The sequence below is a fragment of the Pseudopipra pipra genome, chromosome 28 (assembly GCF_036250125.1).
Source record: "Pseudopipra pipra isolate bDixPip1 chromosome 28, bDixPip1.hap1, whole genome shotgun sequence".
Lineage (NCBI taxonomy): Eukaryota > Metazoa > Chordata > Aves > Passeriformes > Pipridae > Pseudopipra > Pseudopipra pipra.
Window position 1 is genome coordinate 208,180 of NC_087576.1, and position 24,846 is coordinate 233,025.

The window sequence follows — 24,846 nt, forward strand, 5'->3', positions numbered from 1 at the left end:
AAGGAATTTAAAATGAAGAAGTTAAAAATAAAAGAATTAAAAGAATTGAATTGAAAGTAAAGGAATTCAGAGTGAAGGGAGTACAAGTATTTCGGTAAAGAATTAAAGGTCGAGGGACTAAAATCTCAGTGCGCCGCCCGGGAATCGAACCCGGGTCGCAAGAATGGGAATCTTGCATGATACCACTACACCAGCGGCGCGGCTGCTACAACTCCTCCTCCCGGCTCCTCATCATCCCAGCGGCTTCCGGCCCCGCGCCGGCTCCCGGCCCGCCCCTCGCCCTTCGGCCGCGTCCTGCGCCCGGCGCCATGCACGGCCTGTGCCCGCTCCTGCTGCTCCTCGCCGCGCTCTGCCCGCCCGCCCGCGGCCGCCGCGATGCGCCCGCCAGGATCGGTGCGGCCGGGGAGGGACAGGGCGTGAGGGGAGCGCGAGGGGATGTGAAGGAGGGGCCTGTGAGGGGATCTGGGGGGGGTGTGAAGGGGGTGTCCGTGGGGGGATCTGTGAGGGGCAGGGGGTGTGAGGGGATCTGTGAGGAGTGTGAGAAGGGGGGTTGTGAGGGGATCTGTGAGGAGGGTGAGAAGGGGGGTTGTGAGGGGATCTGTGAGGGGCAGGGGGTGTGAGGGGATCTGTGAGGAGGGTGAGAAGGGGGGTTGTGAGGGGATCTGTGACGGAGGGGCCCGTGAGGGGATCTGTGAAGGCCGGGGGCCGTGATGGGCCCGCGGAGGTGACCGGCCCCGTTCCCCAGCCGTGGTGGGCGGCGGGATCGGCGGCTCGGCCGCCGCGTATTTCCTGCGGCAGAAGTTCGGCCCGGGCGTGCGGCTGGACGTGCTGGAGAAGGCGGCGGTGGGCGGCCGGCTGGCCACGCTGGACGTCGAGGGGGCCGCCTACGAGGCCGGGGGGTCCATCATCCACCCCCTCAACCTGCACATGAAGCACTTTGTCAAGGAATTGGGTGAGTCAGGATCCCCAGTCACAGTGTCCTCCAGCCCCCAAATCATCCCTTGGTCCCAAAATCACCCCCCTGGCATGCTCTGGATCCCACTCTGCTGGGGGACATTCCTCTAAAGAACAGGTCTTGGTTGCCCTCTTTTCTTCCCCAGCAGCCAGGTTGTCTCAGGAAGGTAAAATCAAGGTGTAAGAGCTCTTCCTTTCCCTAAATTAATGTTTTCCACCCCTTTTCCTGAAGGCCTCTCTGCCGCCCCAGTCCCGGGCAGCCTCGCTGGCGTTTACAACGGGGAGGAGTTTGTGTTTGAGGAGAGCAGCTGGTACATCATCAACGTCCTCAAGCAGCTCTGGCACTATGGGCTCAACCCCCTGCGCATGTCCATGTGGGTGGAGGACATCCTGGACAAGTTCATGAGGTATGTTGGGCCCTCAGAGGAGAAAAGTGCAAAAAAATGGAAAAACCATCTGAGGGACACCTTCCACAAGCCCAGGTTGCTCCAAGCCCCGTCCAACCTGGCCTTGGACACTTCCAGGCATGGGGCAGCCACAGCTTCTCTGGGCAACCTGTGCCAGGGCCTCCCCACCCTCATCATAAAAAAATTCCTTATACCCAACCTAAACCTCCCCTCTGTCCTGTCTCCCAGGCCCTTGTCCTGCTGCTCCCACGAAGGGCTGGGAGCTACATCATGAGATCCCCAACAGCTTCCCAGAGCCACAGAGATAATTAATAATGAATTCCTTGCCTCCAATTAAAGGATCTATCGCTACCAGATGCACGACTACGCCTTCAGCAGCAACGAGCAGCTGGTGCACGCCCTGGGAGGGGACGACTTCATGCGGATGCTGAACCAGAGCATCGACGAGGCCCTGCAGAGAGCGGGGTTCTCCCAGAAATTCATCAACGAGGTCATCTGTCCGGTCATGAGGGTTAACTATGGGCAAGGAGTCAACATCAATGCCTTTGTAGGTGAGTGTTTTGGAGGTCAGTCTCCCATCCTGGCTGTCCCAGGGACCTCATGCTCTTCACAGGTGTTGGGATTCCTGCTCCCTGGACTCCAAGCTGAGCCTCAAAGGGATATTTATCCCCCCTAATTCTCCGCTTTGCCTTTCCAGTGCTTCCCTACACAATGACACCAAACGATGGTGGTTTCCTTGCAGGTGCTGTTTCTCTGGCTGGGGTGCAGTCAGGTCTTTGGTCTGTGAAAGGGGGGAACAAACTCGTCTGCCCCGGCCTCCTCTATGCCTCCAAGGCTGACGTTATCCCTGGAACAGTTGTGTCCATAGAGCCAAAAATCAGACCCAGGCCCAGTGGTGAGTTGGGGTGGATTTCCCTCAGTGGGGAGGGGAATGGCAACACTGGAGACCACCCTCAGCCCCATGGCTGCAGCTCCTTGGGCTTTCAGGATGAAAATTCTTCCCTGGGAGGGTGGGGAGGGGCTGGGATGGAATTCCCAGAGAAGCTGTGGCTGCCCCATCCCTGGAAGTGTCCAAGGCCAGGTTGGACGGGGCTTGGAGCAAACTGGGATAGTGGAAAGTGTCTCTGCTCATGTCAGGGGGTGGGACTGGATGGGCTTTAAGATCCCTGTCAACCCAAACCATTCCATGATTCCATGTAAACAGGACACAAAACCCAGCTGACAGCTAAGCTGGTACTATAAACCCAAATGGGAAAAATGGGATTCCCTCCCGTCAGGAGGTGGGATAACCGAGCTGTTCCCTGCAGGGGATCCCGTGAAGCTGTACCAGGTCACCTACAACACGTCCTCAGGGCTGACAGGGGACACGTACGACATGGTCATCATCGCTGCTCCGCTGGGCCGCAGCATGGCCAACATCACCTTCAGGAACTTCGACCCTCCCGTCCCGGAATTCCCAAATCCCTACCACCAGACTGTCACCACCCTGGTGCACGGGCGGTTAAACACCTCTTTCTTTGGCTACCAGGACCCACAGGCCTTTCATTTGAGCGGCATCTTCACCACGGAGAACCCCAAGCTGTTCATCAACAGCCTGGGGGTGGTGCACCCCGTGGGGGACGCCACTGGGGACGGGAAGCTACCGTTGGAATCAGCCATCTGGAAGATATTTTCCAACGAGGTGCTCACCAAGGAGCAGCTCGCCCTGCTCTTCTCCTCGTACGACTCGGTCAAGGTGAAGCCGTGGTTGGCGTATCCCCAGTACAGCCCTCCCGAGAAGTGCCCCCCCATCATCCTGCACGAGCACGTGTACTACCTGAACGGGCTGGAGCGGGCGGCCAGCGCCATGGAGATGTGCGCCATCGCCGCCAGGAACGCCGCCCTCCTCGCCTTCCACCGCTGGCACGGCCGCTCCGACAGGATCGACCAGGAGGGCCTGCATGAGAAGCTCAAAACGGAGCTCTGACCTCCGGGAGGGGGGCCCTGGGGTTCATTAACACTAACGAACAGCAACTCCCTGCTGAGCCCGCCCAGGGTGTTCTGCAGAATTGTGGGATAGGTTTGGAAAAGGCTTTTAAGATCATCGAGTCCAACGTCTGACAACACCACCACCATGGGAAAGACCTTCCAGAGCATCAAGTCCAACCCCACCACCGTGGTCACCACTAATTATGCCACATCCACGTGGTTTCTGAACGCTTCCAGGGCTGAACAACCCCTTCCATGAAGAAAATTTTCCTCATATCCAACCTAAACCTCCCATGGTGCAACTTGAGGCCATTTGGCCAACCCAGGAGGGGGCAGGACAGGGGTGAAGTGGCACAGGAGGCATTCCCAAGCGAGCCAGGACTTTTTCCTCAAGCAAATGCCTTTTCCTCAAACTGCTCCAGCTATCCCTGTCTGAGATTAGAGAAGTCATTCAAAGTGCCACATTGACCCCAAAAGTGCCATATTGACCCCAAAAGTTCCCTCCCAGCTCAGGATCACTGTGAAGCCCTGCTGATATCCCTATTCTGATAACCCTGTGATATCCCTTCTCCAGCTTGGAATATCCACTCCTTGACTGTCCATCTCTCTGCCTCACCTACTTTCCAAACTGTCTACCAACTAATTATTCCTCAGGGTGGAAACTGGGGCTTAATTAGCTTCCCAAACTGCTTATGGGAGGGGAACTTGTGTGCTGCGAGCTGCCAGAATGGGTGGGAAAGAAGGAAAACCACAAATATCCATCGCTGTATCGGGGTGTGAAGGAGTTAATAAGGAATTTTATGGCCTGACCGGTTTTTAAGGTCATGAAATAACATGAATAACACCAGAAGTAGCACAAATTTAACACCCTCTTCAATAAATTCAGCCTCCTTTAAAGTTTTCCTGAGATTGGGAGTGGAATTAACACCCAGCTGGCAAAAAATGATGTAAGGATGAGTTATGTCAACCATTACAAAATTTATTTTAAAACAAAACAAAATAGTTGTATCCTCGTGGGCATCATCCTGGGGGAGGGAACAGCACCGGTGGGTTGGGATTCGGGTTTTTCCAGAGTTATACTCGTTCCAAAGCTTCCAGCATGATGATGCTGTTCCCTCGGATCACCTGGAAGGGGAAAGTTGAGAGTGCAGCAGGATGGAGACAGCATCCAAAGCTCTGTAAAGCCCAGGCTGACACATCCCACACCTGTCCCTTCTCTGCCCACGCCGGCCGTGGCTGTGCCCACCAGTCCGTCCCAGTGCCCCTGCACTCACCACCATGCCGATGTTGTTCTGCTGCCCGCCCGGCGCCATCTCCACGCACTCGTCGATGACCAGGTTCATGAAGGGGTCGAAGCCCCTCAGGATCCCCTGCACGTGTCGGCCCCCGTTCAGCTTCACTGCAGGGAACCCGGGGGGTTAGGGAAGGGCAAACCCCAAAACGGGAGGGATTCACCCCAAAACCGCAGCTCGGGAGGGGCAGGACACGTGTGGGGGGTGTTAATGGGGAGGGTTTAGTGCAGCCCGTTGAGGGGGTGAGGGGAGAGAGGGAGAAAAAGGCAGTTTTAAATTAATATTATACTTAAATTTTTGGATTAGGTCTTAATGGGTTGTAACTTCAATGGATTTTAATTTAAATTAGTGGATTGTGAAGCCTGAAATTAGGCAGGGTCTGCTCCAGGGGGTCTGGTCTGTGCTGGGCAGGACCCTCCTCCCTGGGCAGTGTGAGGGGGTCCCCAAAATCAGGGGGGACCGGCGTGGGTGGAGGGCCCTGATACCAGGGGCCATGAGAGGGAGCGAGGCGGGGGGGAGCTCCCGGGCACTGTGAGCGGCAGAGGGGCCGGGGGGTCCCCAAAACGGCACCACGGGGGAGCGGGGGGGGCAGGGGGCGGGATCAGCCACGGGACTCACATGACAGCTTCTTGTCCATGAACCTGCAACGAAACGGCGGCCGGGTCAGCACCGGCGGGGGGGACACGGGGCGAGAGACCCCCCTGCACCCTCCACCCTCCACCGCCGCCATCACACCGGGGCGACCACCCCGCCGCCGCCATGACAGCGCGGTGCACGCCGGAACCGCGGCAAGCGGCGGCCCCCGCGCTTCCCCCCGGCCCCCTCGCCCCCCGACCCGGTCCCCGGCCCGGTCCCACCCCCGGTGCCGCCCCCGGACCCACTTTTTCAGCTCCGGCGGGTGCGCTTTGCTCATGGCGCCCTCAGCTCGTCCCTGCCGCGCGCTGGCTCTGACGTCACCGCGCCCCGACGTCACTGCGGCCCGCCAGCCAATGGCAGCCCGCGGCGCCGCTACCGCACTGATTCGAGTAGCGGCGCGGTATGTTGGGGGGGAGCGGGACGTGCGAGGCTTTACGGGAGGTACGGTACGGCCGCCATGGGGTGTGCGGGTGTGAACACGTGTGAACACGTGTGAACACGTGTGTGTATGTGTGAGAACATGTGTGTGTGTGAGAACATGTGTGTGTGTGAGAACACGTGTGTGTGTGTGTGAGAAAACGTGTGTGTGAGAACGTGTGTGTGTGAGAACACGTGTGTGTGTGTGTGTGAGAACATGTGCGTGTGTGAGAACACGTGTGTGTGTGAGAACATGTGTGTGTGTGTATGGGTGTGTGAGAACACGTGTGTGAATGAATGTGTGTGCGCGTGTGTGTGAGGTGAGTGCACGTGTGCACATGTTGTGTGCATGTGTCCACATGCGTGCCATGTGTGCACAGTGTGTGTGCATGTGTGTAGGAGGTGTGTAGAGGGTGTGTGCGCATGTGTGTACATGTGTGTGTACATGTGTGTTACACATGTGTGCCCATGTCCATACGTGTGCGGTGCATGTACGGTGTGCGTGCACATGTGTGCACACGTGTGCAATGTGTGTGTGGCTGGGGCTCACCCCGGGGCTGTGCCCGTGTGCAGGAGCCGCCCCACACCATGTACACACACACAGGGGGGGTCCCCCTGGGCCCTGCAGACCCCCCCACCGCCCCCCAGCACATTTGGGGTCACCCCACACCGGCATCGCCCCGCACAGAGCGCTCTGGGCTCCCCCTGCCCAGGCAGGGCCATGGGTGCCCCCACCACCCTCCCCAGCACAGCCCCCCGAGCCCCTCGAGTTGGGGGTGCCCCCCTGGGTGCCCCCCAGCCCCACCTGTGTGCCCCATCCTCCCCCGAGCCCCCCAGGATGGGGGTGCCCACCAGCCCCACCCTCACCCACCCACCCAGGACACCCCCAGCACCCACGGGAGGGGCCCCTCGTGTGTTTTGGGGAATCCCAGTTGGGGGGGGTCCCAGGTGAGTTTTGGGTTGTACCAATATCTTTTGGTGTATCCCAGGCGTGTTTTGGGAATTTCCAGGTGTATCTGGGGGGGTGTCCCAGCTGTATTTTGGGGTGCAGGAGAAGCCAGAGCCAGCTCAGGTGTGTTTTTGGGGGGGGGGGGGGGTGTCCCAGGTGAGTTTTGGGTTGTACCAAGTGTATACTGGGGGGTCCCAGGCAGGGTTTGGGTGGTACCAATGTCCTTTGGTGAATCCCACGTGAGTTTTGATGTATCCCAGGTACGTTTTGAGAACTCCCAGGTGTATTTGGAGGGTCCCAGGTGAGTTTTGGGTTGTACCAAGTATATTTTGGGGGGTCCCAGGCAGGGTTTGGGTGGTACCAATGTCCTTCAGTGTGTCCCAGCTGCACTTTGGGAATTCCCGGGTCCCCGCAGCCGCTCTCCTTTGCTGAGGCCGTTGGGGGGGTCTCCTCGGTGCCCCCCATCACTGCTGGATGGCAGCCAGCCCGTCCCTCATCTTCCTGGCCATGAGGGGCACGAGGCGCAGGTGCTGGTCCCCGCAGGAGGCCAGGCAGGCGTCCAGCTGCCCCCTCACCTTGGGCTCCGAGCCCCCCGAGTCCAGCGCGTCCTTCGCCTGGTCCCGGCACTGCAGGGAGCAGCGGCTCAGCCGGTCCTGGGGGGGGAAACAGGGATTTGGGGGGGTCATGGGCTGTATGGGGGGTGCTGGGGGGCACACAGGGTGTTGGGGAGCACAGGAGATGCACTGGATGGAGGGCACAGGGCTTGTCTAGGGGGCACAGGACACGTGGGGGCACAGGGAATGTTGGGGGATGCAGGAGATACAACGGGGGGCACAAGGTGTTTTGGGGGGCACAGGGTGTGTTGGGGGGCAGAGGAGATGCACTGGGGGGCAGAGGGCATATTTAGGGGGCACAGGACATGCAGTGAGGGGGTGCAGAGATTTGGGGGGGTCAGGCCCTGCACAGGGTGTGGGGGTGGGCAGGGCTGGTTCAGGGTGTGCTGGGGGGCACGGGGCTGGCACCGGGGGGGGAATGTCTCACCTGGAAGTGCTCGAGCTCGGCAGTGACGATGGCCTGGGCCTGGGCCAGGGGCGCGTGGCAGCGCTCGATGCAGCGCTGGACCTCCTGCATGGAGGCTGAGCCGTCCTCACAGCAACGGGCACTGCACCGGAACATGGCACCCTGGGCACGGGGACAGGGTGAGAGGGGACACCCCCCGGGACAGGGGGAGTTAATGGGGGCACCCCCAGGGGTGTGGAGGGGACGGGGGGGTTAGTGGGGTCATCCAGAGGGGCATGGCAGGCAGGGGGGCAGTGTGGGGGCGTGTCGGGGGGGTCAGCGTGGGGGACACCCCCCACACTCTGTGGGAAACCCCAGGAGGAGCCCCCTGAGCCTGCAGCTGCCCTGGGAATGGGGGGGACGGGGCGTGGGGGGGGCACAGGGCATATTTAGGGGGCACAGGGCACGCGTAGGGGGCACACGGTGTGTGTGGGGACAGAGAAGAAGCACTGGGGGGGGTTCACAGGGCGGTCACGGCGCTGCCCGGGTCACACGTGGGGCGGGGGGGGAAGCGGCCCCTGCGCGGCCCCGGAGCCCCCCGGGCGTGTCCCCCCCGTCCCCCCCGTCCCGGTACCTGCATGGCGCGGATCCGCTCCCGCTCCAGCCCCTGCACCGCGCTCTCCACGGCCGCCTGGACCCGGCCCTGCGCCGCCTCCGCCTCCGCCATCCCCGCCCGGCACCGCGGCCTCGGGCCCGCCCCGAGCGGGGCCGGGCTGGGCCGGGGGCGGGCGGGGGGACGGGAACCATCGGGGTGGATCCCGGGAAGCGGGGCATTCCCAGCCCCTGCTGCCCCCCAGACACCGGGGCGGGGGGGGGAGGTCGGGCCGGGCAACCCCAGGGGGCTCGGGGTGGGGTGGAGGGGGCGTCACAACCCCCCCGTGCTCCAATGTCCACCCCCAAAACCGGGGGGCTCGGGGGGGGCAGTGCCCACCCTCCTCACTGCAATGCCCGCCCCCCAAAAACGGGGGGGGCCGAGCGGGGCCCCATGGGGGGGCCAGGGGGGCAGTGCAACCCCCCCTGCCACGTGCTGCAATGACCGGGGTCACCCCCCTATGACTTTAATCCAGAACAAGGATTAAGGTCGTTCCCCCCTCACCCCCCAAACTGGCCATGGAGGAAAAGCAACACCCCAAATTCGCTGTGTTCCCCCCCAAACACATCCCTGACAATGCTGGCGGGCTGGGTCAGGGATGAGATCCTGCAGCCCCCCAAATTCTCTGGCTCACCCTCCCCCAAACACATCCCCTACGCTGCTGGGGAGGTGGGGATGTGGCCCCCCAGGCCCCCAAATTCTGCAGGTCCACCCTTTCCTCACTCCTGGCTTCATGATTTGGGATAAAAACATGGGAAAAGGGGGCTGAGCCCATCACTGGAGCATCAGTCCTGCACCCTGGGGGTACTCCCCACCCTGTCACAGGACCCAGCACCTCCTTCACAAATATCCCCCCAAAAAAGCCCCAAACCACGAGTTTTCTGGAAAAAAGTGTCTTTTATATCACTTAAATAACTCTAATCCAGGTATTAGGAGAGGGGAAAAAAAAAAGACCAGGCGATCACAAGAACATATTTATAGGAATCAAAATTAATTTAAACCACACAAAATAAATTAAAACATTAAATATTAACTTTCAGTGCAACATATACAGAAGACATGAGAGTAACCATGACTTAAAAAAAACCAAAAATAACCCAAAAACAGAGGAAAAAGCGCCGGGTTGGTTATGAGAAGGACTACGGGGAGCATTAAGGCCGTGCTGGAGGTTGGAGCTCCAGCCCGAGGAGGTTTCCTAGGATTAAGGTTCATTTTATTATTAATAAAAAGCTTGTATTTGTCCCCAAAATGAGCGTGGGCCGAGTGGCTGCCAAGGTTCTGTCTCTGTAGAAAAATAAAGCCCCATCCTGCCGGGGTTCTGGTTTAAAAACAATCATCCAGGAGGCAAAAACCAGGGAAAACAACCCAAAACCAAAGGCAAAGCCCACTGGCACAAGGCCAGGGCTCGGGCCCGTGGCTCTGCTGGTGCTGCTGAGCACGTTCCTGCCTTGCTTCTTCCGTGGTGGTGGGAAAATGAGGAAAAAGGGGGAAAACATCCCAGAAAATAGACCGAAAGCAGAGGAGAGGTGCTGTGCCATTCCCGGGGTCCGGGGGGTCCTGGCTCCGTCACACACCTGTGGGGAAGGAGGGGGCAGCGGGTTATACCCCGGGGGTGCTGGTGGTTGTGGTCCCACCATGGTGCCCCCGGGCACCTGTCTTGGCATGGCAGCAGGTGCCACCCCTCAGGTGTCCCCTGTCCCTCACCTGTCTCAGGTGCCACCCCTCAGGTGTCCCCTGTCCCCTCCCTGTCCCGGCAGGAGGTCCCCCCAGCCCTCACCTGTCTCAGCGTGGCAGCAGGAGGTGCCCCCCTTGAGGAGCCCCCCTGGTTTCTCCTGGCCCCCTCCGGGCTCCCGGCACCACGGGCATCGCTTCCGCAGGCGGCAGCAGCTGGAAGGGAGCGGGGAGGGGGCGGTCAGGGGGTCCCAGGCCCCTCCCTGGGATGTACCTGGGGGGTGCTGGATGCCCCGGGGTGCCCCTGCCCCCGAACACTCACTGGATGAGGACGCAGACGGAGATGAGCAGCACCGAGGCCACCACGGCCACCACGAGCAGGGCCGTGATCGTCTGCTTCTTCTGGTTGGCGGCCACCACGGCCAGGAGGTCGGCGTGTTCACAGCGTGTCCCCACGTACCCAGAGTGGCACCTGCACCAGGAACGGGGACAGCGGAGTCACCCCGGGACAGGGGACACAGGGGAGGGACAGAGGAGTCACCCTGGGACAGGGGACACAGGGGAGGGACAGAGGAGTCACCTCAGGACAGGGGACACAGGGGAGGGACAGAGGAGTCACCTCAGGACAGGGGACACAGGGGAGGGACAGAGGAGTCACCTCAGGACAGGGGACACAGGGGAGGGACAGAGGAGTCACCTCAGGACAGGGGACACACCACAGGGACAGAGGAGTCACCCCGGGATAGGGGACACAGGGGAGGGACAGCAGAGACAGCCCAGAATAGGGGACACACAGGAGGGACATGGAGTCAGCCCCAGGGACAAATGGGAGGGACAGGGGAGTCACCCTGGGAACAAGGACACATGGGATGGACACCAGAGGCAGCCCCAGGACCTGCTGGCAGCCAGCAAAGCCAGGCTCAGCCTGGCTCTTTGGGGATCCCCACGGCACAGACGAGGGAAGACCCCAAGGAAGCCCCAGGAGCTGCATCCCAGAGGTTTCCTGGCACTCACACACACGCTGGCTTGTCCTCCTGGACCAGGAACCGGCAGGTGCCGTGGAAGCAGAACTGGCTGTGGGAGTCAGGACAGTCGTTGAAGTGGGACCTCACGGCTGCTGCCACCGGTGGGCCTGGAGCTGGGAGCAAAAACAAGGACAAAACAGCATTTTTAGGGAACTTCCCAAGCCCAACACCTACCCAGCTCTGTTTTGGGGCTGGACGGCTTTATTTTGGGATCAGCACGTGGGATACAGTCCAGTGACCACCCAAGGGAGCCCAGACGGGTCCTGCTTAAACCAGCAGCAAAAAATAATCCTGAAGGAATTTCCTAAAGAGCTTAAAATGGAGGAGGAGAGAGTTAAAGAACGTCAGAGTCGCTGCAGCTCTGCCCGAGCCGGTGGCTTTGCCGGGATCCTGTTTTCCATTACATCCCACGCTGGTTTGAATTATAGACACGGGAAGCAAATATCCTGCACTGGGATTATCCCGGGAATAAAGCACATCCGATCGCTGTCGTTTCAAAGCCACCTCAAGTTCCTGTGCCGTGGATTTATGGCAGGCCAGGGTAATTAAAGCCATGGATGCGGGAATGCTTCCGGGTCCTCGGGGAGCCCGGGCGAGGAACCACGGAGCGGGATGGCTCCCACAGGGATTTGGAGTTCACAGTGGGAATCGCTGCCAAAATCAGCACCTCGCCAGGAAAACCCCGACACCTCCATCCCCAGGGATGGAATATCCCAGGAGAGCCCAGGTTCCTCCTTCTGGCTGGAATACCTTTACAAAACTACCCCTTTTTAGGGTTTTAACCCACAAATCCAAGCCTGTGCCTGCTGTGCCCCCCATCCTGGATTCCAAACCCTCATGCCAGGCTCGGAGCCCCCTGGAATTGCTGAGGATGGACCAGCAGGGCTGGAAGAGGCAGCACGTCCCTTTGTCCCTGTGGTGCATCCCTGGATCCAGCACAGTTCCCGGGGTGTCCTGGCTCCTGTTCAGCCTCGGCATTCCCAGCTGTTGCCCACATTGCAGCCAACTCCTCCTCCTCCTCCTCCCACCCCAAGGATCCCTGTCCCTGCAGTGTCCCCTCGGATCAGCTCCCACCCTCCAGCCTCTGGGATGGGCACAAATCCATTGGGAAAGGGGCTGCCAGCATCCTCAGGATGCCAGTGCCAACCCCATCACAGGGTTTTGCTCCCAAACCTCCCAGCACTGCTTCCCAAATAATGCTGTTGAACCATCCCATTATTCAGCGCCAAAAGGAGATTTGCCAGCCCAAAATGAGATTTCCCAGCCCCAAAAGGAGATTGGGAACACATCCACTGGGAAGGGGGTGCCAGCATCCTCAGGGTGCCTTCCCTGCCACAGAGTTTTACTTCAAAGCCTCCCAGCACCGTTCCCTTTAATGCTTCCCAAGCAATGCCGTTGAACCATCCCATTTCCCAGTCCCAAAAGGAGGTTTCCCAGCCCCAAAGGGAGGTTGGGCACACATCCATCAGCAAAAGGGCTGCCAGCACCCTCAGGGTGATGGTAGTGCCACAGGGTTTTGCTCCAAAGCCTCCTGGCACCACTTTCCCAAACGATGCCATTGAACTATCCCATTTTCCAGCCCCAAAGGAAGTTTTCCTGCCTCAAAGGGAGACTTTCCCAGCCCCCAAAGGAAAAGGTTTCCCAGCCCTAAAAGGAAAGGGTGTCCAGCCCCAAAGGGAGCACTTCCAGCCCCAAATGTCCCAGCCCTGCCTGCAGCCAGCCCTTCCCGAGGCTGGCACATCCCATCGGAGCCGTGCCGGGAGCGAAGGGCCCTGGGCTGGCACAGCCCATTGTGCCACTTCCATGAATGAGCCAATTTATCCCCCCGGTGCCGCCAGGACCGTCAGGCACCAGCAGCTTCCCGGTGGGACACACTTCCGAGTGGTCACGCAGCAGGACTCCGAGGAATTTCCACCCCCCAAAAGCAAGGTGCATGGACAACAGCCACTGCAGAGCCCAGCTTTTCCTTAGGGATAAAGTCCCCGTGGGGGCAGGATCCCACCCAGGGCCCCATTATCCTGCAGGGAGGAGGGTGGGATGCCAGAGCATCCACGTGGCTGATCCCAGGCAGGCTGGAAACGCGGATACCCCACAGTTCCCACTGGCACACTCACCATTCCGGGCTGCCGTGGTGTTCTCCAGCGCGTGGCACGCGGCGAGCAGGACACCTGTGGGAAGGGGCAGAGATGGGAATCAGCCACGCTGTGACCCCCCAAAAGCTGAGAGGGTTCACCAAAATCACTCCAAGAGTTTTAAGGACAACGCAGGAATTCCTTGTGCAGGCAGAAGGAGGGGCTGCAGGATGGGAAGGCTTGGAATGACCCCCCCGAGCTGCCCCCTTAGGGGGGATGGAGCGGCCCCCCCGCTCGGAGCCTTCCTGGGCTGTGGAGCCAGCGAGGGCAGCAGCCCCTTCCCTGGATTTGACCCAATTTCCTGCATGGATTTAATCGAACGGCGCAGAAAGGCGAGACAGACCCTCGGGCTTCACATCCAGCAAATCCCAGCGGCCCTGGAGCTTCAGGGATCACTGGAGCTTCAGGAACTGACCAGGGCTCCAGGGATCACTGGAGCTTCAGGGATCAGCCACAGCTTCCCTGCTTTTGTTGGAGACCTCAGGGATTTTCTTCCCACGGAAATTTAATCAGGTTTTCCCATTTTTTTTGGCTCAGTGCTGGACAGTGCTCCGTCCTCCAGCCCCGCTCCGGCTTGTCCCAGTATTCTGCCCTCCACTCCAGGTGTTATTTGGGAAATGGCTCATCCCTGTGCCATGGGGTGGCTGTACCACTCCCTCCAGAGTTCTGGTTTGCCTGTTCTCCTGCTGGGATCCCTCTTGGCTCCAGCAGTGCCTCTTCCCAACGTCTCTTCCCTGTCAGGTGTAACATCTGCCCCTGCAAAGCCCGGCTGAGGGGGAAGCCCAGCTTGCCCCGTGTGACCACCTTGTCACTGGTGCCAGTCCTTGGCAGCAGTTTTCCATCCCCAACGCCAGCCGAGGGCTCCAGTGGCTCCCCATGGACACCTCATGGACACAGTGGAATCCACACCCTCGGTCTGACCGGCCCCTGGACTGGGGCTGCCTCCACCAGCCATCCCAGGCAGCTGCTCTCACTTGGTTTTCTAGTCCCATCCCATCCCGTTCTCTGGGGACATTTGGGAAGCTCTCCTTGCCATCACCTCCTCTGCCAGCCAAGCCCCCTGAAGTCACCCTCCTGGCATGAACCCCCAGCTCACCGAGGGACTCCCAAGCCTTTCCAATGGATAGATACAGATCCAACAACTCCATCCCACTAATTCCCAGCCCCCGGTTCTCCCTCTCACTAATTCCCAGCCTCCTCCCCCAGCAAAGGGCTCAGCTCCTCTTGCCTCCGCCGTTATCGCTGGGGTCTGTTCCCTGCTCCAAGTTTTCCCTCCTGATCTGCTTGGCTCCAATTTCCCCTCAGCTCCAGCCCAGCCCTTGGAAGCCTTTAGGTGCATGTACGTTGTGCTGGAGGGGGTTTTCCCCTTCTCCACGATATTCCAAGTGGATGCTCCGATCTGCTGGCCTGATGCATTTTATCCAGAGCTCTCTCCCCATCGAGATTTGGATCTGATCCCCCAGGAGCCACTGCTCTTGGATGGGGGATTATAGTGCCCAGACAGGTGGGCAACCATCGGGGCTGGAGAGGTCTGGAGCCACAGGAATGGGAAGCAGCATGAGCAGAGGGGCCATGGGAGCCCCTGGATGAGCTGAGGGGTGTCACCGACACCCTCAAGGGATGCTCAGACCCCCCGAGCGATCCGGAGACGCGGAGCCAAAGCAGCAGCTCCAAGAGCTGGAGCGGAGCCAATTCCAGCCACTTTCCCGAATCCAAGCGCTGCCAAGCGGCTCTTTCCCACCGGGATAGAACAACCCTTGCCCCGGCGAGGAGCCCCGGAGCTGTGGTGACACAGGCGGGGACACCACGTCCTCCTCGGGGACAGCGGGACAAATCCAGCCGCGGATCCTTCCCGGTGCCGCATCCCATGAGGGGCACCCAGGACCCGGTTCCGCGTTCTCCCACATCCACACTCATCCCACTGCCAGCCTGGGAAGCGCCTCCGTCCCATCCGCAGCATCGCCCCGCTCCATCCTGGAGAACCCCCGCTTCCCACTGCTCCCCCTTTCCCCGGCAACCACCACCCCTGCTCTAATTAGCCCCCAGCTCTAATTAACCGCCCTAATTAGCGGCCAGGGCCGTACTCACGCGTCGCGGCGAAGGCGCCTTCCCACAGGGAACGAACTTCGGGAGCGACCGCCCGGGGGATTTTATGGGATTTCATGGCATTCGCGCACCAAACAACCACAAACCACCCCCAAAACCCCCAAACCCTTCAGAACCCGCCAGTGCGGAGGGGGCTGCGGGCGCCCCCCCCGCTCCCCTCGGCGGGTCCGTGCGGGGCAGGCGGGGCGCGGACCCCCCGGGCCGGAGCCCCCCGAGCCCCCCGGTCCCGGAGCGGCCCCGCACGTACCGAGGGCCAGCGCGGCCGGGCCGCCCGCCATGGCGGGGCTGCACCGGAGCGAGCGGGGCCGGCGCCGGGGCCGGGGCCGGGGGCGGGCGGTGGCGGCGGGGCCGCTGCGGGGCCGAGGGGCGGCTCCGCCCGGCGGAAATGGGCGGCACCGGCCGGGCCGGGGCGGGCACAGCGCGGGGACCGCCGCCCACCGCGACCCCTCAGGGGACGGCGGGACCCCCCTCAGGGGACAGCGGGACCCCCCTCAGGGGACAGCGGGACCCTCCTCAGGGGACAGCGGGACCCTCCTCAGGGGACAGCGGGACCCCCCTCAGGGGATTATCCGGGACCCTCCTCAGGGGACAGCGGGACCCCCCTCAGGGGATTATCCGGGACCCTCCTCAGGGGGCACCGAGACCCCCCTCAGGGGATTATCCAGGACCCCCCCCGGAACCGCCCGGGACCCCCCTCAGGGGACTGTCCCGACAGCCCTCGCGGGATCACCCGGACCCCCCTCACGGCACTGCCTGGGACCCCCGTTATGGGACGACTCGGGATCCCCCTCATGGGAACATCCAGGGCGCCCCTCACGGGCTCATCCGTGACCCCCTCACGGAACTATCTGTGACCCCACTGGGCGCCCCTGTCACCAGACTATCCGGGACACCCCCATGGAACTACCTGGGGTCTCTGCCATGGGACCATTCGGGACCCCCCACACTCCCTGGAGTCCCAACACCCCCAGAGCCCCCAGCTCAGTGTCACCTCCTGACCGGGGTCCCCACAAGGAGGGGGAGCAGGAGGAACCAGGAGCCCCCCCCATCCCTCTGTGCACTCCCATGACTCCTGGATTGCCAAATCTGCTGCCAGCACATCCTTCATCATCCTCAACTGCTGCTGATCCCAGCCTTGGTCAGCCCAAAATCTACAGGGTCCCCACCCCACTGATCCCAATCTTGGTCATCCCAAAATCCGACAGGCCCGGCTGGGATTCCTTTCAGGAAAGATATGTGTTGTGGAGACATTGTTTGGGGACAAAGAGACTGTGGTGGCTCAAATCCATCTGGTGGCTGACACATCCCCCGTGATCCATGAGGATCATCCCCTGGGATACCGTATTTAAGCCATGGAAGCCCCCAGGGGTGGGGACAGGCAGGGGGTCCACCCGGACCCCGCTGTGCCAGGATCCCTGCAGCTGTGCCGGGCTGTGCCGGCGTCCCGTGGGAGCTGCTCCCAGCCCTGTGGTGGGAGCCGGGCCCAGCCCTCCCCGTTCCCAGGTGATACCATCTCCCCTCGGCACTTGAAAGCGGCTCTTTGAAGGGGCTGGGAGCCAGCTCTTCCCAACGCTGCCGATCCCGAATCCCCAGCACCCCAAAATCCATTGGAATGTTACCTCAGAACACAGGCATCCCAGTGCCATGACCATCCCCAAATCCCACTGGAGCCCGTTGGATCATGGGGGGCCCTGTGGGCTGCACATCCCGGGCTCTCTGTTCCTTCAGGCACTCACGGCATTTCCACCCAGTGGGGCTCATCCCAACCATCCCAAGTCTTTCCCAGCTGCTCCAGGCAGATATATCCCCGAGGACAGGACAAATCCAGCTGCCATATCCTGGAGTGGTGGCACTCAGTGGGGTCCCACCAACCCCATAAAGGATCCTCTGCCATTGCCAGTGATTCCCCTCCCAGCCATCCAAGGGGAAAACACCCTGGGAGCCGATCCCAGTATGGGAAAGGCGGGGTGTTCCCCCCATTCCTGCTTTCCTGGGATGATAACAGGGAAGCAGAGTTTTCAAAGAGGTTTCTTTGCAAGCAGAGGTTTCCTCTTGTGCCATCATCCTCCCACCCACTGGGAATCAGCATTGGAAGCATTAGCTGCCATTGGAATGGGAATGGTGGCAGGGCCAGGGCAGTGGAGTGGGCAGGAGGAGCCAAAGGGATTTGGGCTGATCCCGAGTACCTCAAAAGCACCTGGAATGTCATGGGCAGGGTGTATGAAAAGGTGACTCTTTCCTCCCTGGCACCACTGGCATTCCCGACACCCACCATCATCCCTGACATCCACCAGCATTCCCAGCCCCCACCAGTATTCCCAACACCCTCCAGCATTCCCAGCACCCACTGGCATTCTCAACACTCCTCAACATCCTCTATGAGCATTCCCAAGACCCTCCAGCACCCCCGACCCCCACCAACATTCCTGATCCTCACCCTCTGGAAGCAGCACCCGGGACATCACCCCACACAATCCAGCCCTCTCCGAGTGCTGGCTCCAGAGTTCCAGGGCTCCAGTTCCTTTTCCCCGAGTTATAAAACCACAAACCCAAGCCAGGTGTTATTTTGGGATTATAAGGATAATTAAATTAGGATTCTTTAATTGTTCCTGCCCTGGGAGCCTCCGGGGGTTGGGTTTTCCTTTTGGAATTGCTCTTTGTCCATGGTTTATGCTGGGTTTGGGATTAAAGGGTCATTCCCAGGGGCAGATCCCACAGATTCAGCAGAGCCGAGTTGAATCTGGGATAAATCCATCAATTTAGGGCAAATCCCTGAAAAAGGTGCATAAACCCCTTCACCTTCAACCTCCATTCCCTCCTCTTTCCCTGCCTGTGGGATATCCAGGGTGGAAGGTGACACTTTGGACCCTTCCATGCAGCAGCCAGTGGGAAAACCACCCAAAACGTGGGATTTGGGGATTTATCCAGGCTGGAGGGCAAGGCTTTGGACGCCTCCATGCAGCAGTTGATGGGAAAACTCACCCAAAATATGGGACTTTGGGGGTTTGGGGAATTCCCCCCCAAAACACCCTCTGTGCCCCCACGGGGACAATTCCAGCCCCCTGGGATGGACAGGGAATATTCTCCTCACTGTGGATTCTCATCCCTCTTGTGCTCCCATGATTTTAATCACCGATATTCCGATGTGGCGATGAAAAAAACAGGAAAAAATCCCCCCGATCCCCCGTTTCCCTCCCTCCCTGGAGAAGGGAGGAACAAGGGAGCTGTGTGTTCTCGTGTCCGGCAGAAAAGCCTCCGGCCGCCTGTTTGCTTTGGATGGGGAAGGTGAAAATGAGGCAGAGGGAAAACACGGCGCTGGGCTCCCCCCGGCCCCTCCCGCCGCCTCACACAATCCCAAATTGTAGCCGCTGGGATGGGTTTGGCTGCTCCGGGGAGCCCTGAAATCAATCAGGCGGCGGCTGAGGGGGGGAACAGCCCCTCCTCCCCCCCGTGTTTATTTTCTTAATATATGGGCTGAGAATAAATTAAATGTTATTCCCAGGGTCAGGAATGTTGCTGCTCTGGAGAGTCCCAGCCCCGGGATGCTCCGATCGCTGCTGCCCCATCCTGGATTTCGGGGGTCTGGCCCATGCCAGGGCTGTTACTGGAAGGGCAGTGCCTCCAACATCTCCCAAGGCCCAAATTTTGGGGGTTTGACCCATCCCGGGGCATCTTCATCCCATTATCAGGCAGTCATCACCTCCAATGTCTCCTCCATCCCACTAAAAATGGGGCTTTATTGGGAATTTTTTCCTGGCTTTATCTTACAGGTTCTGTTTTTCCACCGGCTTAAAAGGCTCTTTCATAGCCAGGATTTTCCCTGTGAATGTCCATTTTATTCCAGTTTTTTTTTCTTTCTTCCTTTCCTAAATAACTTCTCAGGGTTTTCTCCCTTCCCTCCCCTTTTCCTTACTCCCCCTTTTCTGTTTATGTCCCTTTTTTTGCCTAAAACCTCCATAAATAAAGGATTTTGGAGCAGTCCAAGGCTGGGCACTAACAAGGGCTTTGTTGGCTGCCGGAATGCCGCCGGCTCCGGGTTGGCAGCTCCCGGGATAATGTCAATAATGGATCAGTTAGCACCAGATTATATTAAATATATGTTTATCCAGCAGTGGCAGAGCAGGGATCAGCATGTCCAGAGTGAGCAGGAATTCTCCCCGGGAATGCAGGAGAGGGGCTGATCCCGCTCCGGAGCCGACCCTGTGGTGGCTCTGGCAGGTCCCCGTGCCAGGTGTTTTGGGGTTTCCCAGCTCTCCGTGACCTGCTGTGGTCATGGGAAGCCACGTCCACCCGTGCCATGGACACAGGGATCATTCAGCTGCGGTGACCCGAGCCTGGAGAGCACTCGGGCGGCTGCACGTCTGGCTGTGCCCTCAGAAACCCCGAATCCACACTCTGGTTCTCCTCCTCCTCCTTGGGATCCCTCTGGGGTTTTGTGGTGGGACCCCAAATCCACACTCTGGTTCTCCTACTCCTTCTAGGGATCTGCCCAGGGCATTGCAGTGGGACCCCAAATCCATGCTCTGGTTCTCCTTGTCCCCCTCAGGATCCCTCTGAGGTTTTTCAGTGGCTGAGTGGGGAAGGGCAGGAGGGTGTTGGGGTGACTTTTGGGGAAGCAGCATTCCCAAATGACACCGGGAAGGGGCTGGGAGGCTCAGGATACCCTCCCAGCACAGGTGGGACCCCCAGGCAGGTTTCTCCAGCCATGCAGCCAAGGTGTTCAGGCTTGAGATTCCTCCCTGTGTCCTTCCTTTCTCCCTGAGCCACCGGAGCAGGGCAAAGGGCCAGGAAAGGGTGTCCGGCCAGGAAAAAGCCCCCGGAAAGCAGCCGGCGGTGGAACAGAGGCTCTCAGTGTCCGGGTCATTAATCCGGGCGGTCACAATGCTGGCAGTGCCCCCGCGGGAGCTGTTTGTCCTTGTTCAGCCTGTTTATCCAGCGCTCCCATTGTGCCGGCCCGGCAGGAGCGGCTCCGCACCCTCCGGAGCGCTGACTCAGCGCCCGCGGCCCCGCTCCCCACGCGGCGACCGCCCGGGAATCCATCCCCTGCCCGGGAATCCATCCCCTGCCCGGGAATCCGCCCGCTCCCGCAGCCGGGCAGGGCATGGCACCGGCACCTGGGGATGGTGTTGGGACCTGGGGATGGCATTGGCGGAACCAGAGCCAGGAGGTTTGGGATGGCATCAGCACCTTGGGATGGCACTGGAACCTTGAGATGGCATCAGCACCTTGGGATGACAGTGGAACAACCAGAGATGGGAGGGGAGGGATGGCATTGGTACCTTGGGAGGGCATTGGCACAACAGGAGCTGGAAAGCTTGGGATGGCATTGGCATCTTGAGATGGGATCAGCACCTTGGGATGGCATTGCCAGAACCAGAGCCAGGAGGTTTGGGATGTTATTGGCCCCTTGGGATGGCACCAGCACAGCCTCTCAGCTGCCCGGGATCGTGCCCAGAGCTCCCATCTTTCCCCGGGAACGTGGGAAAACAGCCCTGTTGTGGTCCCTGCCCCGGGCTGAGCCTCCCCGGTGCGATAGGCGATTCCCAGCTCCCTCCCACGGGAATGATTCACCTTCGGAAGTGGAGATGGGGGTGAAGGATCGCAGGAGCCGCGGGAGCCACGCGTGACTCAGCCCGCAGGAACGGCTGGAATGTGTCCCTGCCCCGGGAAGGCCACACAGGTCTGACAGGTCCAGGCACTCTCCGGAACTCCTTCGGGAAGCAGAGGAAGGCCCTGGAGCCATCGGATGTTCCCAGGCACTCGCAGATCCCTGAGATCTTACACAGCTCACACCTGCGTTTCCCAAGGGAGACAAACTGGGAGGGGAAGGTTGGGATCTGCTCCTGATCCTGGCGAGGTCACGGCACAGCCACTGCTGCCAGACCCTAAAGCACTCCAAAGCTCGGAGTTTGGCTCATTATGGAGCTGGGAAGAGCCAGCAATGACCCTCTGGCAGACAGGGAGTCCAGGAATTTGGTGTCCCCCACCTCAGTGTCCCTGCTCTGGGCAGTGGTGGGGACCAGAGACCTCACCTGTACCTTGGAATGCTGTGCATTCCAATGGATCCAGGAGCTGTGCCAGGGGACCCTCACACAGAAGGTGACAGGCTGGTGGCACCACGAGGGTCCCCTGCATGGATGAGATGGGAATGGGAAGAGGAGCTGCCGTGCCAGCCCATTCCATCCCAACCCCCCAGACCCCTTTTAAGGATCAAGTGTGACCCCACAGGGCCCCAAGGCCGAGGGGACTCTGCAGGGGACACGTCCTGGCTGAGCCACCAGGGTGGGGATGGGAATCGGGATGAAACACAAACATTCCATGGGAAGAGCCCGGGAGAGACCCAGACTTTGCTCCGGTGGCAACACTGAGCAGATTCTGCACTGCTGCCAAACAAACCCCGACGCTGGGCCAGGGCCAGGGCTGGAAAATTTGGAGTGCCAGGAGCAGCGCGGGCACAGCCGGGAGTCACCGGGGCTGCAGGGACAAACCCTGGGATGATGCCACCAGCTCTGCCCTCCAGGCATTCCGATGGATCCAGGAGACAGGGCTGGAGCAAGGAGGGGAATTCGGGCAGGGAGCAGGGCATTAGTTTTCTGGGGGTTGCTGCTATTTTGGGGTTGTGTTGCAACGTTGTCCTGAGCGGTGACTTTGTGTCTCGGCCAGGTGACGGCACCCAGGGGTTTCGCAAGAGGGAAACACCCCCTGCATGTCTGTGCCAGCTCCTCACCTCATTTCCCCATCGTGGAAAAGGCACCAGGAGCCTTCAGCCCCTCAGGATGGACCAGAGCTGAGTGAGCCCCGAGTTCTCCAGGGACATGGAGCCGTGGCCTCTCTGATGTGCACCTTGGTTCGTGTGAGCACATTGGAAAATCCTTGGCAGCCCCAAAAACCTAGGAATTAGTAAAAGACAAGGTAATAATGGCAGTAATGATCAGTTATGATAATGAAATAATAATGAGAATAATCATGATAAAAATTCATCCCTTTCTTCTCCCATCCCACCAGGAAACTCAAACCCAAAGTTCTCCCCATCTGTCAGGACTCTGTGCCGGTTCCCAAGGCTCCAGACCTGCTCAGATCCCAGTGCCAACCCCCTGGCTCCGTCGGAATCCCACCGTGGCCTCCCCATTGCCCCTCACCCCCTGATATCTAAACCCAGTGAAAAGAACCAGGAGCACAAAATTCCACCAGAGCATCACAAAGGCTGCTGACGTCAGGGAGGAGGAAGGCTCTGGGCCAGGAGAAGGGAAGCTGTGTTTGGAAAATGACAATTTCTGTCTCGGGAAGGCGGCTGTGAAAGGAGCCCTTCTCCGGGAGCCGGCGCCGAACAAGAAAAGCCTTTGAACGGCGGGGAAGCGGCTCGGCCAGGGGCCAACCCGCCAAAAATCCATCAGGAGCCTGGCTCCGGAGCTGGGACACATCCTGGCACGGCTCATGGGCCAGGGGAGATCCTGTGGCTTGGGAAGCAGAGAGACATCCCGGCACGGGCGGTGGTGCCAGGGGGATCCTGCACCAATCCCGCCCCAATCCCGCTGTGCTGGTGTCCCACCCGCATCCATTGGGATGGGGACGGCACCAAGGTCAAGGTGCCAATCTATTGATCCGTGTGCCAGCAGCTCTGTGGAGAGAACAGGAGAGAAATACAAAAGAAAGAGGGTAAAAATCCCTATTTTCCCACACACTCCTTTGGCCAGGGATTTTTGAAGGTTCATCTTGCACCCACAGGCACCCGCTGCACTGGGACAACAATTTCCTACTAAAATCCAGTTCCTTCTTCCTATTAAAATTCCATTTCTTCTCAGTCAGACACCACAGATGTCCTTGGGTGAGTTGTTGGATGACCCTCGTCACATCCCAGCTCCATAAATCCCAAATGCTCCCAAATCAGGGATTCTGCCCTCCCAGGCTCCCCCAGTATGTGGGTCCTTTGATTGAGAACACAGAGCTGAGAGGAAATGGCCTCAGGTTGTGCCAGGGGAGGTTCAGGTTGGATACTGGGGAAATTCCTTCATGGAAAGGGCTGCCCAGCCCTGGGCAGGGGTGGAGTCCCTATCCCTGGGGAGATTTAACATCCCTGTGGATGTGGCACGTGGGGACATGGGTTAGTGGTGGCCCTGGCCACCTGACTCAGTGACCTTAGAGGGCTTTTCCAGCCTTCATGATTCCATGATCCTTAATGATTCCCTGGGCAACCTGTTCCAGGGCTGGACAGCCCTTTCCCTGAAGGAAGAGGTGGCAGCTCCAGCCGGGAGGATGGTGCCATCTCCTGGCATCCTCAGGCTTCTCCCACTGCATCCACAGGATCCAGGATGCTCCGTCTGTGAAACTGAGGCCTGGAGCAATGGAGCACCTGGAGCTGCAGTGTCCCTGGGAACCCTCCTGTGATGGAGCCCAACCAGCCCACCTACCCCCAGCATTCCGTCCCCTGCTTCCACACAAATCCCTGTGGGATCCCTGGCTCTCAGCAGACATCAGAGGAGAGGGGAACCACCAGCCATTTGGGATCAGGCTCCAAGGGGGCAGTTCTGCCTTAGTTAAATCCCAAAACAAGCTATTTTGGATCTCTGAAGCCGACCCCTCCATGTGCATTCCTGTTTGCATCCATGTCGGGGAAGAAACCCTCATCTTCCTCCAACCCCACCTTGCCAGGGGTTCACAGCTCCACAGCTGAGCTGGGACAAATGATGAAAAAATCAAGGGTTTTGGTTCAGGCTGAAATAAAAACAGCAGCTTCTGGCTTTTCAGGGAAGGGAAAATCCCACCTGGAGCTGCAGGTCAGTGGGGAGTGGCTTTAACATCACACCCAGGTCTGCCCTTGAACTCCCTCTGTTCTCCTTCAGGGCTGTTTCCAAGGAAAAGTCTGCTCTCTAAACAGAGTGCCCCTCTCCAGAAATCCTGCTGAAACACTGGAGTGCTTCCTAAATGCACATTTCTAACTGCCAGGTGGGAATGTTTTGACATTTGTCATTATTCCCCCTCACCAGCCAGGAGGATTTGCTGAATTAATGGGCAGGGACACCATGATGGGGCAGGTTTTACCACCTCAGTTGTTTTTTTTTTTATCCTGGAAAGGGATAATATTCCTGTATTACAGGAAGTCCTGAGGAGTCCTCACTGTGTGAGCCTGGAAAGGCAAAGCCTCATTTTTGCCCCTTTTTACTGGGAATCAGAGAAAAAACCACAACAAAAGTCAACCCAAAACACAGCGGGGCCTGGTGCCACTTTCCCAGGAGCAGCTCCATGTGCAGGTGGCTGGAAAGGAAGGGTTTGTTCAGGCAGAGCAGTTTGGGAACCTCCCACACCTGGAGGACACACTTGTGCTGATCCTCCCACCCACACCATGGGTTATCACGTTCCATGGGGGTGTGAAGAATCTGAATGCACAGATCACACAACGTTGAAAAAAGCCACCTCAAACATCCCCAGGAATGGAGACGCTCATTCCTGAGGCCGGGAAGGCTTCAAAGAGAGACCCCTCCCGCTGGAAAGAAAGGGAGATGCTGGGAAGACACAGGTGGGATAAACAAAGGGATGCAAATGTGCTCCTCAGGTGGCTGGAAGCTCTGGGATTCTGGTATCTTCCCTGCTCACAATCCTAATTTATCAAGGTTGTAGATCCCAGACCTCTCCCAGGACTT

General features: G+C 59.4%; 4 protein-coding genes and 1 non-coding gene across 6 annotated transcripts; 1 reads left to right on the forward strand and 4 right to left on the reverse strand.

Annotated features, from left to right (window-relative positions):
• Nucleotides 1-129: 129 nt before the first annotated feature.
• On the reverse strand, nucleotides 130-200 carry TRNAG-CCC (transfer RNA glycine (anticodon CCC)). The gene has a single exon. It is a non-coding gene; the product is annotated as a tRNA-Gly (tRNA).
• On the forward strand, nucleotides 162-4,229 carry PCYOX1 (prenylcysteine oxidase 1). Its single transcript, XM_064637890.1, has 6 exons — nucleotides 162-393; nucleotides 746-952; nucleotides 1,187-1,361; nucleotides 1,701-1,912; nucleotides 2,104-2,256; nucleotides 2,669-4,229. Exons 1-6 carry the CDS (start codon nucleotides 177-179, stop codon nucleotides 3,325-3,327), a joined length of 1,623 nt encoding a protein of 540 aa, XP_064493960.1. The 5' UTR covers nucleotides 162-176; the 3' UTR covers nucleotides 3,328-4,229.
• A 58-nt stretch (nucleotides 4,230-4,287) lies between these two features.
• Nucleotides 4,288-5,738, reverse strand: SNRPG (small nuclear ribonucleoprotein polypeptide G). Its single transcript, XM_064637895.1, has 4 exons — nucleotides 5,503-5,738; nucleotides 5,240-5,262; nucleotides 4,604-4,728; nucleotides 4,288-4,454 (listed from the first exon to the last, which is right to left on the reverse strand). The coding sequence occupies exons 1-4, from the start codon at nucleotides 5,532-5,534 to the stop codon at nucleotides 4,404-4,406; spliced, it is 231 nt and encodes a 76-aa protein (XP_064493965.1). The 5' UTR covers nucleotides 5,535-5,738; the 3' UTR covers nucleotides 4,288-4,403.
• A 1,191-nt stretch (nucleotides 5,739-6,929) lies between these two features.
• Nucleotides 6,930-8,391, reverse strand: FAM136A (family with sequence similarity 136 member A). The gene is made up of 3 exons (XM_064637898.1): nucleotides 8,257-8,391; nucleotides 7,665-7,805; nucleotides 6,930-7,276 (listed from the first exon to the last, which is right to left on the reverse strand). The coding sequence occupies exons 1-3, from the start codon at nucleotides 8,347-8,349 to the stop codon at nucleotides 7,088-7,090; spliced, it is 423 nt and encodes a 140-aa protein (XP_064493968.1). The 5' UTR covers nucleotides 8,350-8,391; the 3' UTR covers nucleotides 6,930-7,087.
• An 844-nt stretch (nucleotides 8,392-9,235) lies between these two features.
• On the reverse strand, nucleotides 9,236-15,597 carry TGFA (transforming growth factor alpha). Of its 2 annotated transcripts, none has more exons than XM_064637897.1 (6): nucleotides 15,456-15,597; nucleotides 13,085-13,138; nucleotides 10,960-11,083; nucleotides 10,268-10,417; nucleotides 10,052-10,161; nucleotides 9,236-9,848 (listed from the first exon to the last, which is right to left on the reverse strand). In XM_064637897.1, exons 1-6 carry the CDS (start codon nucleotides 15,484-15,486, stop codon nucleotides 9,841-9,843), a joined length of 477 nt encoding a protein of 158 aa, XP_064493967.1. In that variant the 5' UTR covers nucleotides 15,487-15,597; the 3' UTR covers nucleotides 9,236-9,840. The 2 variants fall into 2 exon arrangements, with proteins under 2 accessions (XP_064493967.1, XP_064493966.1); XM_064637896.1 differs by lacking the exon at nucleotides 15,456-15,597 and adding an exon at nucleotides 15,191-15,380.
• Nucleotides 15,598-24,846: the final 9,249 nt, after the last annotated feature.